A 16,422-nucleotide genomic window follows, 5' to 3' on the forward strand; every position below is an offset into this window, starting at 1 on the left:
GTTTATCATGCTAGCCCACCACCAGTGAGATCTGGATTTGAATCTCAGTGGTGCTGTTTGCCAGTCAGGCGGGGACACATACATGATTGGCGATGTGTTTGGAGGTCGAAGCCCAGAGATGGATTGGCACCCTGTCCAGAGCATTCCTGCCCAGTGTTTCTTGATAGAACCAGAGCTGACATGACTAACTAGGATAAGTGGTTGATGAAAATGAAATGAACTGAATTAGCAGATTTGTTTCAGTAAAAAATATTAGTAAATAATAATAATACAATTATGAAAAAATGGTAAAAGCTGCCAGATATATACAAACAGTGTGACCCAGATATTCTGCTAGCACACCAGCGTTGGGATTCTGAACCCCCCCGAATCTCAGGTCGGCTGGGCGGCCCCTAGCTGGCCCAAGTGGCAGTCAGAATTGCGCACTAAAATCCACTGTGTGTAAAAAGACCGGACTTAAAAGGGGGCGGGGTCTTCGACGCTGTGTAAGGACCCTGGTTGGTAGCTCAAGATGCCTGTACAGAGGTGGAGGAATGCGGGGGATGGTGAAATAATAAATCATTAAAATCAAACAAATGCTAACATTAGCTCATTTCTGTTGACTTTAGATGATGTCACTGGACTGATTAACAAAGAATCAGAATTGAAGCTCAGCCCTTTCACCAGCAGACCAGACTCCTCCAGCGAGGTCCACCAGACCACCACACCCGTTCTACCAAGCTTTCTCAACCACCAACCCAACCTAAACCTAAACGGTTTTGTCCTCCATGAGGCACTGCTCACCAAGAACTTCCAGCAAGACCAGCAATTCTTCAAAGATGGTGCTGATACAAGGGCTCAACCAACCTCCCCGGGTCCAACGTCCTACCCAAAACCGACTCACATGTTTCCTCATGCTGAAGCACCAGCTTTCTCTGACATCGCAAGTAGAGTCACAACCACAACCAGTCCTACCCCTCCTGGGAAGCTGGAGTCTGCAGGACGAAGGAGGCCGAGCAAGGAAAGAGGGGAGGTGTCGACTCGGGTGGTGAACAGCAATCAGTCAAGAAATGGAGTGAGATCTGAGACAGATAACACCTCATCATTGGCTCCATGGGAGACTTTCTCAAAGAAAGAAAATCGTCCGGCAGGGAAGAGCATTGTAGGTAATCCTGAGCTGGATGGAGAAATGACCATCACAAGCACCATCCATACAACAACTGTTATCAGCACCATGAAAGAACAAGGTACTTTCATTTGATCATTTTTCAAAACGCTACCAACAGGGCACATGTCAAACATGTGTTTAAAGTTTGGTTTCTTCACCAGAATGTGTTTAGCTAACATGCTAACAGTAGTGTGTGTGTGTGTGTGTGTGTGTGTGTGTGTGTTTGTGTTAGATTTGAATACTGTTGCTTTGCACTTGTACATTCATCTGAAAGCCCCATCCTGCTTTAAAAAATCTTCATGCAGACCTACATGTGTACAACCCCAAATCAGAAAAAGTTGGGACAGTATGGAAAATGCAAATAAAATAAAAATGCAGTGTTCCTTACATTTACTTTGACTTTTATTTGATTGCAGACAGTTTAAACACAAGATATTTCATGTTTTGACTGCGTAACTTCATTTTATTTGTTAATATACCTCCATTCCTGCATTTCAGGTCTGCAACACATTCCAAAAAAAGTTGGGATTGGGGCAATTTAGGGCTAGTAATGAGGAGAAAAACTAAATAATGACATGATTCCAAACAGGTGATTGTAATCATGGTTTGGTACAAAAGCAGCATCCAGGAAAGGCTGAGTCTTTGATGAGCAAAGATGATCAGACGATCTCCAGTTTGTCAACAAATGTGTGAGAAAATTGTTGAAATGTATAAAAACAATGTACCTCAAAGAAAGATTGGAAGGGATTTGCATATTTCTCCCTCTACAGTGCATAATATCATTAAACCATTCAAGGAATCTGGAGGAATTTCAGTGCATAAAGGCCAAGCGTGCAAGCTTAAGATGAACGCCCGTGATCTTTGTTTGCAGTGTGGTGAAAAGGAATGGCAACATTACAAAGTGGTAAATGATTTACTGTCCCAACATTTTTTGGAATGTGTTGCAGGCCTGAAATGCAGGAATGGATGTTTATTAATAAATGAAATGAAGTTGAGCAGATAAAACATGAAATATCTCAGGTTCATCCTGACTGCAATCAAATAAAAGTCAAAGTAAATGTAAGGAACACTGTGTTTTTTATTATTTGCATTTTCCAAACTGTCCCAAATCTTTCTGATTTGGGGTTGTGAATCCACCCCTTAGCAGAAACACCTGAATACAATTATTAGAAGCAGTGTGAGCATACTTTTGGCCTTTTTAAATTTGAAAGGATTAAAAATAATCCTGTCATGACCTTAAAACCAGTAGAAGTTAGTTTCCTTTGCCAAGTGGCTGAGCTTTATATCCACAGTAGGATAAGGAGAGCAACTGCTTCTGCAAATCAAAGGATCCAGTTGAAAGATTTGGACCAATGACAAGGATGTCCCTAGGTTGTCTCCTGCTGGAGCTGTTTCAGCTGTTTCAGACCAAAGACAGACCTAGAATCTGCTGGAGAAACCATCTCAAAGCTGTGTTGGTAAATAGAATCTGTGGTAGGAAATGTAGAAGTCTACAAACGCTTCCAGAAGCTTCCAGGTCTAACAGAAAAGTGTTTGCTCTATTGTCCAGAGTTTGCGAGTTTGACCCCCAACAACACCACAAGCTATTCAAGATCTTCATCATTACCGGAAGCTAATTGGCCCTGCCCTTTGGGTCCCATTAGGAGGATCATCTGCTTTTTTTTTTCCTTATGTAAAGCACTTTGAATTGCCACTGTGTATGACAGGTGCTATACAAATAAACTTGCCTTGCCTTGCCTTGCCTTTTAGCTTGGTGCCAGAATGCTCTTGTGTATGAACAGAAACAGTTAAGACTTCTTCCAAGCATGCTGGCTTTTTCTAATGACATCTTATGATGAGGTTGTGGTTGCCATCACCACATTCATTCTTAGAAAAAGTACATGCTAGCCTTACACTTCCAAATTGATGGCTCACAAAGAAAAGCAGGTTAACTCGTAGGAATTGAAGACAACCGAACATTGGATAAAAGGGGGTTAAATATTTTCAGTTCACTCTAAGGCAGGGGTGTCAAAATTAAGGCCAAATCCGGCCCGCCACGTCATTTTATGTGGCCCACGAGAGCTTAAAAGACGTATGATTGTTGTGATGGTTCGAGTAGTTACAGAGACGTACTTATAATGTAATGGGACACCTGCGCCTTTAAGCGGCAACCATTGATATCATAGTCATTGTAACTTTAGCTTTGCTAAGAAGCCATGCCACTTTTACGTTTTAGCGGCAAATGAACGCGGGGTAACGTCAGTAGTGTAAAAAATAATAAAAAGACGTTAATTCTCTTGCAATCCAATACAGAATCATCGTCTGTTAGTAGTAGACATTTACAGTGCCTTGCAAAAGTATTCAGCCCCCTTGAACTTTTCAACCTTTTGCCACATTTCAGGCTTTAAACATAAAGATATGAAATTGTAATTTTTTGTGAAGAATCAATAACAAGTGCGACACAATTGTGAAGTGGAACGAAATGTATTGGATATTTTAAACTTTTTTTAGAAATAAAAACCTGAAAACTGGGGCGTGCAATATTATTCAGCCCCTTTACTTTCAGTGCAGCAAACTCACTCCAGAAGTTCAGTGAGGATCTCTGAATGATCCAATGTTGACCTAAATGACTGATGGTGATAAATAGAATCCACCTGTGTGTAATCAAGTCTCCGTATAAATGCACCTGCTCTGTGATAGTCTCAGAGTTCTGTTTAAAGCGCAGAGAGCATCATGAAGACCAAGGAACACACCAGGCAGGTCCGAGATACTGTTGTGGAGAAGTTTAAAGCCAGATTTGGATACAAAAAGATTTCCCAAGCTTTAAACATCTCAAGGAGCACTGTGCAAGTGATCATATTGAAATGGAAGGAGTATCAGACTACTGCAAATCTACCAAGACCCGGCCGTCCCTCTAAACTTTCAGCTCAAACAAGGAGAAGACTGATCAGAGATGCAGCCAAGAGGCCCATGATCACTCTGAATGAACTGCAGAGATCTACAGCTGAGGTGGGAGACTCTGTCCATAGGACAACAATCAGTCGTACACTGCACAAATCTGGTCTTTATGGAAGAGTGGCAAGAAGAAAGCCATTTCTCAAAGATATCTATAAAAAGTCACCTGGGAGACACACCAAGCATGTGGAAGAAGGTGCTCTGGTCAGATGAAACCAAAATCGAACTTTTTGGCCACAACGCAAAACGTTATGTTTGGCATAAAAGCAACACAGCTCATCACCCTGAACACACCATCCCCACTGTCAAACATGGTGGTGGCAGCATCATGGTTTGGGCCTGCTTTTCTTCAGCAGGGACAGGGAAGATGGTTAAAATTGGTGGGAAGATGGATGGAGCCAAATACAGGACCATTCTGGAAGAAAACCTGTTGCAGTCTGCAAAAGACCTGAGACTGGGACGGTGATTTATCTTCCAACAAGACAATGATCCAAAACATAAAGCAAAATCTACAATGGAATGGTTCACAAATAAACGTATCCAGGTGTTAGAATGGCCAAGTCAAAGTCCAGACCTGAATCCCATCGAGAATCTGTGGAAAGAGCTGAAAACTGCTGTTCACAAACGCTCTCCATCCAACCTCACTGAGCTCGAACTGTTTTGCAAGGAAGAATGGGAAAAAATTTCAGTATCTCGATGTGCAAAACTAATAGAGACATACCCCAAGCGACTTGCAGCTGTAATCGCAGCAAAAGGTGGCGCTACAAAGTATTAACGCAAGGGGGCTGAATAATATTGCACGCCCCACTTTTCAGTTTTTTATTGCTAAAAAAAGTTTAAAATATCCAATAAATTTTGTTCCACTTCACGATTGTGTCCCGCTTGTTGTTGATTCTTCACAAAAAATTACAATTTCATATCTTTATGTTTAAAGCCTGAAATGTGGCAAAAGGTTGAAAAGTTCAAGGGGGCTGAATACTTTTGCAAGGCACTGTATATTCTCAGTTGTTTGTAAATGTTTAGCGAGTATGTTACAGCGTTTCAGTTACGAATTTATTTATTACCGTTACTATAGCAATTAGTATTTTTACACGAAATGCTAACTCGTTAGCGCTATTTTACGTTTGGTTAAATTTCATATTGTACTAGATGTAACACTTAACTACAGCTATGTGCATGTACTGTATTAAGTTCTTTATTGTTTGTATTTTGTTTTTTTTCTCCATTCTGATGCACACACTGTACAGTTGGAAGCAAATAAAACCAACATAACTGTATTTTGGAGGGAGCTGTCTGTCTGTCTGTTTGTCTGTCTAGCTAGCTGAGAAAGGGGGAAAACTTGGCGAGGGCAGAACAATTGTCTTAAAATACACTGTAAAATCCTACATAAGCTGCATCTCTCACAGTGCATGCCAATTTTGTGACCTGCAAAGTGACCGCATCCCGCCACTAGATGATGTTGACAAATATTTACAAATAATCCCAAAATGTACAAGAAGAGAAGGAAATCAGAAGAAAATGTGGGTAATTTAATGAAAGATGGGAAAGTGAATACAAGTTTGTGCTTCAAGAAGAAAAAACTGGTACGTCTCTTGTGTTATGAGGCCGTGTCTGTGGTAAAGAAGTACAATATAAATGTAGATATACATTATAAATATACAGCATAAATTTGGCATTTTGACACCAAACACAGAATTTAGCCTCCAAGAAGGCAGACTGCAATCACAGCAGGATACGCTACAATCGGCCCATTGAGGGCCACCATAATGCAGATGTGGCCCTCTGAGAAAATGAGTTTGACACCCCTGCTCTAAGGCATCACACTGCTTAAATAATATGCAGAATTAAAAGTGAGCATATTCTAAGACTGGAAATTCCAAGTTTTCCTAAAAACTTTGGTGTGACCTTTAAAGAGCTAAAGTGGCAGCATCCAGTGACAGCGACTTTTGGTTGATTGTCTCAGCTGACCTTTCGCTACATCAAGATGCTTTGTTCATCCCTCGTTGAAGATGGAATAGCCTTCAGTGCTAACGAGGTCCATGAGAGCTCTGACAGAAATATAAAGAGGTCAAGACAGAGACAGATGCTCTGAATGAACCATTTCTACCACTCTATCACTGCATATCTATATATGTAGCTATCACTCCATCCAACCATATAGAGTTACAACAAAACCAAAAGTACATGGGTGTCCCATCTAGTTACTGAGTTTACGTGTTTGAGTGCTAACCGGTTACTAAGATCTACTAGATAAAATTAATTATATGCTACCATCTTTTTGGTTTTTGGGAAAGCCACCCTCCCCCTGTGACTTCAGCGTGACTGTGCCCCTGTGCTCTATTAAGATAAGCTTGATATGGTCTATTAAGTGACCTGCACAGAGCCCGTACTTCAATCTGTTGAACACCTGTGTGATAAATTGAAACATTGATTTCTAGCCAGGCCTTCTCATGCGACATCCAGAGTCTGACCTTACAAATGTTCTTTTGCCTGGATGGGTGAAAATTCCCTAAGGCACATTCCAAAATCCTGTGAAAAGCCTTTTCATTAGAGTGAATCCCAGCATTCAGTGCGGCATAACTTTTCCCACAAATAAATTTAAATATGGCGGATGAATGCGGAGCAACAAGTTCTTTTCTAATGTAAATAGATTCTCATAATTTTTTTTGTTAGCTGACATGCCAGAGGGTTGTAAAGCCTCAGCCCATCGGTTTGAATGAACCAGTCAGTGAATACATATGTGTCAGTGGGGGCATGATTAAGGTAGGGGTTTGCAACAGTGGAGGAAGTTACAGTTATAGAATTGGATATGACTGGATTGGGAGGAAAAGGAAAATATGCAAAAATAAACAAATAGGTCAGATAACTACTGACTTGTTGGTGCAATCAGACTATACCTATTTATACAGGCACACATAAATCACCAGCTGTAGTCAATCTAACGATTGCTGAGGAATTAGGAGACCATGCAACAAAGATTAATCCAATTATAATGTAATCTAACTTCCATATTAAATAAACACAATAAATCTATAAAAGAACATTTATAAAAGCAAAAAAAGCCGTATTCTAATCATTCAGTCACAGAACTGCTGTAGACATGATTAAAATCCTGCCATAATATACAAGTACTTCTGAATTTCTTTTTCAGGTCAGTGCAGCATGAACTTGACAGATGGTGAAGGCTATATTGAGATGCCGTCCAGCTCTGATACATACGACTCCACTGTGGATTGTACCTACTTTGTGACCGTCTATCTCGGATATGGGGTTGAAATTCAGGTCAGTCATTTTTAAAATTGTATTTATTTAGTTTAACAAGTATGACAGGTATCTTTTATTTGGTCTGAAATAAGCCCTGCTTCATTAATTAGTCTTGTTTCCCATAAGGATGTATGGGAAATCTGTTAATACGTTCCATCGTCCTGTGGAACCGCATATATTTCAGGCTAATATAAAATAATGGGGATGTTTTTGACACTTATACACTGAAAATAACACAAATATAATATAAAAAACACTGAAATACAATTAAAAAACAGTTAAAAATCAATAAAAAATACAATAAAATCATCTTTACTTATCTTTACTTTTTTATAGTTTTCTTATGCTTCTTAATTGTGTAAAACAGGAGGAACATCCAGGTAAACACAGATACATGTGAAGCTTTCAGAGTGAATCTGACAGTTATTCCACACAAATGCAGATTCGTCTCATATTCGCACTTTGATGACGTTTAACTGCTCCGCTCAAGCGAAGCGCTGAACAAAGTGGCTGTTCATTGTAAATTTGAAATTAAGTAAATAAATAGTTTTTAAAAAGCTGAACACGTTGAGTTTAAGGTAAATGTCGAGTTTAAGGGTATAAATTTCTCGACGAAGGACGTCAACTTTCAAGGGACATCGAGTTACAAGGTACCGTTGTATTATTTATTTATTTTTTTAACTACTACTACTAAGTGTCCTTAAGCCATAGTGAAAAATGTAGCGATGTGCGTTGGGAAGATATCTAATGTCAGACATCAGGTGTAGTAATTATCCCATCTACAGCATCTACACAGTTCGAATCCTACATGTCACAGTCAACATTTTCCACATTAATATGACACAAGGATTTGACTTTTAACACGGAATAATTTAAAATAATAATGTGCCATTATTTTCATTCTGTTCGGCTTTTAACTTTCAATTTATTTAACTTTCCTGGTGAAATATAGGGTCAAGTTCGCCTGGAAATACTGGCATAAAATAAAGGCAGGAATACACCCCAGACAGGGCACCAGTCGATCGTGGGGCTTCGGCCACCTGGCTCCTGCTACAAAATCACCACCTTATAGGTTGGCAGGCGCCCAGGTGGCGCAGCGGGATAAGCACACTGGCTCTGGGATTCAGAACTCCCTGAGATCAAAGCTCAGCTCTGCTACCGATAGTGGGCATAAATGGCAGTGCAGCAGCAGATTAAAATTGTCCATTAAAGTTCACAGGAGGGGAAAAGACTGGATTGAAAGTGGGTGGGGTCTTCGATGCTGTGTGAGGACCCTGGTTAGTAGCCCGGGGTGCCTGTACAGAAAGTGGAGGAGCACTGAGATCAGTGCGTGGCTCTCCGCGTGGGAATACTGGCCTCACGGGCGAAATTTACCAAATGTGTGGGCGAAGAAGAAGGCAGGCAAAAATACCCTCCTCGGATACGACCGGAGTCTCCAGCAGCGGAAGACGACTTGACTAAGCTAAATTGGGAGAAAAAGGGGAGAAAGTGCATAAAGAAAATAGCAAAAATAATAAACGTTGGCAGCACAGACAGGGGTCATTCACTGCCATGCAGCCTTCAAAACCATAGTTGCTTGATTGGTGACGTAGTCACTCATGTTCTATCAGCGTTTAATTTAAGACAGACAGTTTGTGTTTGGTGGTTCAGCCACATGATCAGCCATAACATTAAAACCACCTTCTTGTTTCCGCATTCACTGTCCATTTTATCAGCTCCACTTACCATATAGAAGCACTTTGTAGTTCTACAATTACTGACTGTAGTCCATCTATTTCTCTACATACTTTTTAGCCTGCTTTCACCCTGTTCTTCAATGGACCCCCACAGGACCACTACAGAGCAGGTATTATTTAGGTGGTGGATCGTTCTCAGCACTGCAGTGACACTGACATGGTGGTGGTGTGTTAGTGTGAGTTGAGCTGGATCAGACACAGCAGTGCTGCTGGAGTTTTTAAATACCGTGTCCACTCACTGTCCACCCTATTAGACACTCCTACCTAGCTGGTCCACCTTGAAGATGTAAAGTCAGAGACGATCACTCATCTATTGCTGCTGTTTGAGTTGGTCATCTTCAAGACCTTCATCAGGACGCTGCCCAAGGGGCGCTGTTGGCTGGATCAATTTTTGGTTGGTGGACTATTCTCAGTCCAGCAGTGACAGTGAGGTGTTTAAAAACTCTACTCATACCAGCACAACACACACTAACACACCACCACCATGTATGTCACTGCAGTGCTGAGAATGATCCACCACATAAATAATACCTGCTCTGTAGTGGTCCTGTGGGGGTCCTGACCATTGAAGACCAGGGTGAAAGGGGGCAAACAAAGCATGCAGAGAAACAGATGGACTACATTCAGTAATTGTAGAACTATGAAGTGCTTCTATATGGTAAGTGGAGCTGATAAAATGGACAGAGTGTAAAAACAAGGAGGTGGTTTTATTGTTATGGCTGATGAATCTTGTGTAACCAGTAGCTACCTGTCCTGTCATGAATGTAACCAAAGTGTAAAACATGACGTTAAAATCCTAATAAATAAATAACCGTTCTCAAATCAACTCGAATCATCGGCTGACTGTTTTGTTAAACGCCTAGTGCTCACACCAGACTATTTCTTTTCTAAAAACAATAAGCTATCAAACTTAAATTTGATGTTATTTCCAAAGTTTTCACACAGTAAACACGCTGCTTGATTGGTCCGCTTGTCGGTTAATGAGCAGATGCTACCCTGTTTAAACAACGAATACCCGAGGAAAACTCTGTGCCCCTAAAATAATTGGTGTCTTGTTTTGTGAGCAAACACATCTGAGCTTTGAGACTTCTTCATTCTGGGCCTTAACAAACAAAAGAAAATCAGCATTTTCCTTCAAAAGGTTTTAAAAACGTCTGACTTCATTATTCCGGAGCGGAGGAGAGAAACCCATCATCCCACAAAGCCGCGGTGCACGGCTCAGAGGAAATGGAAATGCTGCGATCTTTTGATGGAAGCCGTTGTGGGTTTTATGCAATCATGTGGAACTTGTTATCTCTCTTGTTGAGAGCCCGACCGCAGTCGATACGATACTATTGAGCAGCAGCGGTGGAACAAGCGCCCAGGCTTGTAATTTTGGATATATCAGTTGCGACGGCTGCAGATAGGATTTAAATCCCGTTGTGAGGCGAGAGAGAGAGGTACGAGTTTAGGGCACAGACAGATAGAAATTGAGTCATCGTGCTGGAGAAGAAAGACTTTTTCTGCCTGTACGGTTTGGATGCTTGTTTTCTTGTACGTGCAGTTCAGTCTACTAGTTAGGCAGACTAGTCGTTTACTAGTTTAAGTAAACTACATTTCATTATCTGGCATCTATTAAACAGTCTGAATAATGTTAAAACAAATATAATATCAGTATGTTAGAGTCTGTCCATGTCAATTACTGACTGTAGTCCACCTGTTTCTCTACATACTGTTTTAGCCTGCTTTCACCCTGTTCTTCAATGGTCAGGACCCCCACAGGACCACCACAGAGCAGTTATTATTTAGGTGGTTGATCATTCTCAGCACTGCAGTGACACTGACATGGTGGTGGTGTGTTAGTGTGTGTTGTGCTGGTATGAGTGGATCAGACACAGCAGCGCTGCTGAAGTTTTAATATACTGTGTCCACTCACTGTCCACACTCCTACCTAGTTGGTCCACCTTGTAGATGTAAAGTCAGAGACGATTGCTCAACTATTGCTGCTGTTTGAGTTGTTGTGAGGCGAGAGCGAGAGATACGAGTTTAGGGCACAGACAGATACAAATTGAGTCATCGTGCTGAAGAAGAAAGACTTTTTCTGTCTGTACGGCTTGAATGCTTGTTTTTTTTAGTACATGAAGTTCAGTTCTACTAGTTAGGCAGACTAGTTGTTTACTAGTTTAAGTAAACTACATTTCATTGTCTTAGGTTGCAGATTTTTCAATCTGTCGTCTATTAAACAGTCTGAACAATGTTAAAACAAAACAAGACCAAATGTTTTTTAAGTATGCATAGCGCCTGCCTTTATGGGGTCTATCAGTATGTTAGAGTCTGTCCTTGTCAGTAACTGACTGTAGTCCACCTGTTTCTCTACATACTGTTTTAGCCTGCTTTCACCCTGTTCTTCAATGGCCAGGACCCCCACAGGACCACCACAGAGTAGGTATTATTTGGGTGGTGGATCACTCTCAGCACTGCAGTGACAGTGACATGGTGGTGGTGTGTTAGAGACGATCGCTCATCTATTGCTGCTGTTTGAGTTGTGAGGCGAGAGAGAGAGGTACGAGTTTAGGGCACAGACAGATAGAAATTGAGTCATCGTGCTGAAGAAGAAAGACTTTTTCTGTCTGTACGGCTTGGATGCTTGTTTTTTTTAGTACGTGAAGTTCAGTTCTACTAGTTAGGCAGACTAGTCGTTTACTAGTTTAAGTAAACTACATTTCATTGTCTTATTTTTTGATCTGTCATTTACTAAACAGTCTGGATAATGTTAAAACAAAAACAGACAAAATCCTTTTAAAGTATGCATAGCTCCTCCCTTTGTATGGTCTATCAGTATGTTAGAGTCTGTCCACAGAACAAATCAAATTCAAATAATCATTCAGAACAAATCAGGGCTCTGACAGTAAACATGCTCTGATCTGACGAGGGGTGTATAACCATCTCAAAGGTTAATCTGTCATAAAATAAATAATAAAAAATTAAACTATATCAACATTATGCAGTATTAGGTTGCCCTGTATAAGCTAGAATAACTACTGTGACACAAACTGTCACAGACTAAGCTGCAGAAGCTAATGTTACACCTTGTTAGACCTTGTCTTTGGTTGATCCATAAACAATAAGTACTGTACGTTTAAAGAAGAAGCTCTTACAGTAAAATGTGCAAAGTTACAGAAAGTTTTGTATTCAAATTGGACAGATGTGATATACTTTAAAGTATGGTGGTGGTAGCATCATGTTATGAAGATGCATTACAGAAGCAGACACTGTCTATCTGGCCTTGAATGAATGGTAAGGTAATCATGTGCAGTATTTAAAGACTTACTTGCTAGACTTTGCACTGTTGTACTGTGTCTTTAGTATTAGTGAGCAAAAAAAACACACTAGCACACCAGAGCTGACATTTCAAACTTGGCAGTTCGAAACTTAACTCTGGGCGCCTGCATGAACAACGATTGCTGGGCGCCTGCATGAACATCCATCAGACTGCTGGCTGATTGATGCCGCCTGCACAGACAAGGGTTACTGAGGATCAGGGTGTGTATCTCAGTACACAAAGCTGATCCACATATGAACTCACCTCGTAAAGGTAAAAATATGCAGTTGGTTACTGCACACGTGTCGGAGGAAGCGTGTGTCAGTTTCCGCTCTCCTCAACCAGGGTGGAGATCAACATCAGTAGAGAGGAAGCGTAATGCAATGGGGTAATTGAATACGCTAACGTTGGGAGAAAAAGGGGAAAAAACAGGAAAAGGTGGCGCTCAGGTGGTGCGGTAAAACACTCTAGCACACCAGAGCTGACATTACAAACTTGTCAGTTTGAAACCTAGCTCTGCCATCTGGCAGGCTGGGCGCCTAAATAAACAACGATTGGCTATTGTTCAAGAGGGGTGCCGGACGGAACCTCATCACTGATGCAATTACGACCTCTGCTGGCTGATTGATGGCGCCTGCACAGACGAGAGATAATGAAAACAAAACCGCATTCCTCATTATCTTCCACAGCCAGGCAGGAAGAAGAGACACCATGGGAACACTGGTCCTCCACCAACATCAGCACCAACAGTCACTATGGATACTAACAGTGCATCACTCTCCCAGGACCCAGCATCAATTGCTAAGAAACTCCAGACCCAGCCTGGAACACTGACCTATGCTCAGGTTGTCAGTAGAGGGGCAAATCCTAATGTGTCTGAACTCAGAGACATACAGCAGATTCTCAGTCACATCTGCACACGTCTGATGGGACATGGTCCGTGATGAGGTAGAGATACATACAGGCAATGGACATAGATTGATAATGATGATCAGGGTGTGTCTCTCCGTACACAAAGCTGATCCGCATATGAACTCACCTCGTGCAGGTGAAAAGATGCAGTCGGCATCTGCACAGGTGTCGGAGGGGGCGTGTGTCAGTCTCGGCTCTCCTCAACCAGGGTGGAGAAATGGACCCATCAACTGAATTACGCCCCTCAATCAACAATTAAAAGGCCATGGCACAGATATAAAGAATCTTTTAAAACCTTCAACATCACCAAATCATTTTATTCTCGGTTGAATTTAATGTAGCTTTTGCTAATTGTTGGAAAAAAAACAATTTACACATAAAATATCGTAAGCAGAGTTTTCCAAACAAAGAAGCAGCAGAAAACATTGACATTTCAAGACCTCCATTACATATTTTGACTTCAACCTCATTTGCAATTTCCTTCTGGGTAGAAGATCTCATCCTAGTAAAAATAACAGATTATAAAAAGTTTAACCAAGCTCTCCTTAGGGTAGCCCAATTTCTGACAAATTTGCAAATTGCTGTTGATGATTGCTCGCTTAGTTCTCTGTACTCCCTGAAAAAACTGTCCCAACATTAATTGCACACATTGCTCATTTGCAGGGATGTAAAATTCCCCGAGCAGCCAATTTACGCAGAGTGGCTTTGAAATGTCTGAGCCCGCTCGACTCTGCTCTGGAGAGCTCCGATAAGTCCGTGGTACGAGCGTGTTTGTTTAAGTATGGATGTATTTTCCGTGCCGAGTGCTGACGGGGGTTTGGCATTGTGGGTCGGATTAATGAAGCGCTGCATTGTGAGTGCGTACTCTTGTATCTTCCGCTCTCAGTCCTGTTCACTCGTTGCTGTTGTCCTGGTTTCTCTAGCCCTTTGTCTTTCAGGTTTGCTGCCATGCTTAAGGACTCGGGTTCTGGACTCTCAGCGGGACGCCTTAGAGAACCAAAAAGAAAGAGAAATAAAGGGCGGCTAAGAAGTCATACTGAGATTTATTCCTGTCACTGCATGCTGCAAATGCAAAATCAGTTAGTCTAGGAACCTGCTACAATATGTAGAATCAGTACAATATGTACAATGCCAAATCTGTGTGCCAATGCATGCCCCAGTTCATATGGTCAAACAGGGACTGACAGATTTTAGACAGAAATGTTAACATGGAGTTTGATTTACAACCCCGAATCAGAAAAAGTTGGGACAGGATGGAAAATGCAAATAATAAAAAACACGTCTTAAGATGTGCAACAGTACGGGGTCGTCGCTGTCGCATTTTTCGTTTCAAAATTCTACACACATTCTGTATTGGGGACAGGTCAGGACTGCAGGCAGGCCAGTACCCGTACCCTCTTCTTCCACAGCTATGCCTTTGTAATGTGTGCAGCATGTAAAAAATGCATGGATTTCCTGATAAAGATGACGTCTTAAAGGCAGCACATGTTGCTCTAAGATCTCAGTGTACTTTTCTGCATTAATGCTGCCATCACAGAAGTGTAAATGACCTTTGCCAAGGCCACTGACACATCCCATACCATGACAGACCCTGGCTTTTGGACTTATTGCTGATAACAGTCTGGATGGTCTTTTTTTCTTTTTTGGAATGCTGGAATGCTGATTCATCTGACCACAATACATGTTTCCAATGTGTGATGGTCCATCCTAGATGCCTCCGAGCCCAGAGAAGTCGACGCCACTTCTGGAAATGGTTAACATAAGGCTTCTTTTTTGCACAGTAAAGTTTTAAGTGGCATTTGTGTGTGTAACTCTGTATTGTAGTGCTTGACAAGGGTTTGCCAAAGTAATCCCTCACCCATGTGATTATATCAGCTTTTGTTGGCAGTGGCAGTTCTTGATGCAGTGCCGTCTGAGGGATTGAAGATCACGGGCATTCAGCCTAAGCTTGTGCCACTTAAATTCCTCCTCATTCCTTGAATCATTAAATGATATTATGCACTGTAGAGGGAGAAATATGCAAATCCCTTTCACTCTTTCTTTAAGGTACATTTTCTCACGCATTTGTTGACAAACTGGAGATCCTCTGATCATCTTTGCTCATCAAAGACTCTTTGGTACGCTGCTTTTGTACCAAACCATGATTACAATCACCTGTTGACATCACCTGTTTGGAATCACATAATTATTTAGTTTTTTCACCTAATTTTACACAGTGTTGCAGGCCTGAAATGCAGGACTGGAGGTATATTAATAAATGAAATGAAGCTGAGCAGACAAAACATGAAATATCTCGGGTTCAAACTGTCTGCAATCAAATAAAAGTCAAAGTAAATGTAAGGAACACTGCATTTTTATTTTATTTGCATTTTCCATACTGTCCCAACTTTTTATGATTTGGGGTTGTAAATCTGAATTTGTGTGATTCAACTATAACAGTATTAATGCTGGAGACCAGATCCTACATCTACACAAAACAGTACTTGTTGTAGCGTAGACACTGCAGTATGTTTTGATAGTGGCAGAATACTGATGCAGCAATAAAATCTAACATCTAGACGATATGAGTTGCTCTACTTTATCCCATGTGCTTTAAGAAAACCAATGCCCTTATTTTACTGTAAACATTAACAGATGTCTGGCTGATGTCAGGCTGGCCGAGTCCTCACAGAATTCTATTAATAAATCCTTTAGAATGAACGCAGAACGTGAGTGGACTGCTAACTGTCAAGGCCGTGGTATAGAGACCCCCCAGGCTAGACTGGCCTGGATAAGCTGTGTTTGTAGCAGGTTGTGGACAGTACACGTCATACTGTGGTGTCACGAATTCAAGGCTGCCATCTTCTTGCTGATTAACCAAGTCAGCCTACTTTAATTAGTGATTAGATGTTTACATGTTCATGTGCATACAAAGCTTGAACAACAACAACAATCATAGTAATGAAAAATAATACTACTAATGCTAAGTATGATGTTAAAATAAAGGTACAATAAATAATAGTACTATGATTAGTACTACTGATACATAAAAACAATAATACTTTTATAAGTACTATTACTCTGTGCTCAGGTGGCGCAGCAGTAAAATACGTTAGCACACCAGAGCTGACATTTCAAACTCGTCGGTT

The 16,422-nt window shown here is 41.1% G+C and overlaps 1 protein-coding gene across 1 annotated transcript in view; it reads left to right on the plus strand.

The window, feature by feature from the left end:
- Positions 1–785: 785 nt before the first annotated feature.
- The window catches only part of sez6a (seizure related 6 homolog a), a 134,576-nt gene continuing 118,939 nt past the window's right edge, over positions 786–16,422 (plus strand). The window contains exons 1-2 of the mRNA XM_063013707.1: positions 786–1,226; positions 7,233–7,363. Of these exons, the coding sequence (XP_062869777.1) occupies positions 884–1,226; positions 7,233–7,363 (474 nt within the window). The 5' untranslated portion in view covers positions 786–883. The remainder of the gene's footprint in view (positions 1,227–7,232; positions 7,364–16,422) is intronic.

The sequence above is a fragment of the Trichomycterus rosablanca genome, chromosome 18 (genome assembly GCF_030014385.1).
Source record: "Trichomycterus rosablanca isolate fTriRos1 chromosome 18, fTriRos1.hap1, whole genome shotgun sequence".
NCBI lineage: Eukaryota > Metazoa > Chordata > Actinopteri > Siluriformes > Trichomycteridae > Trichomycterus > Trichomycterus rosablanca.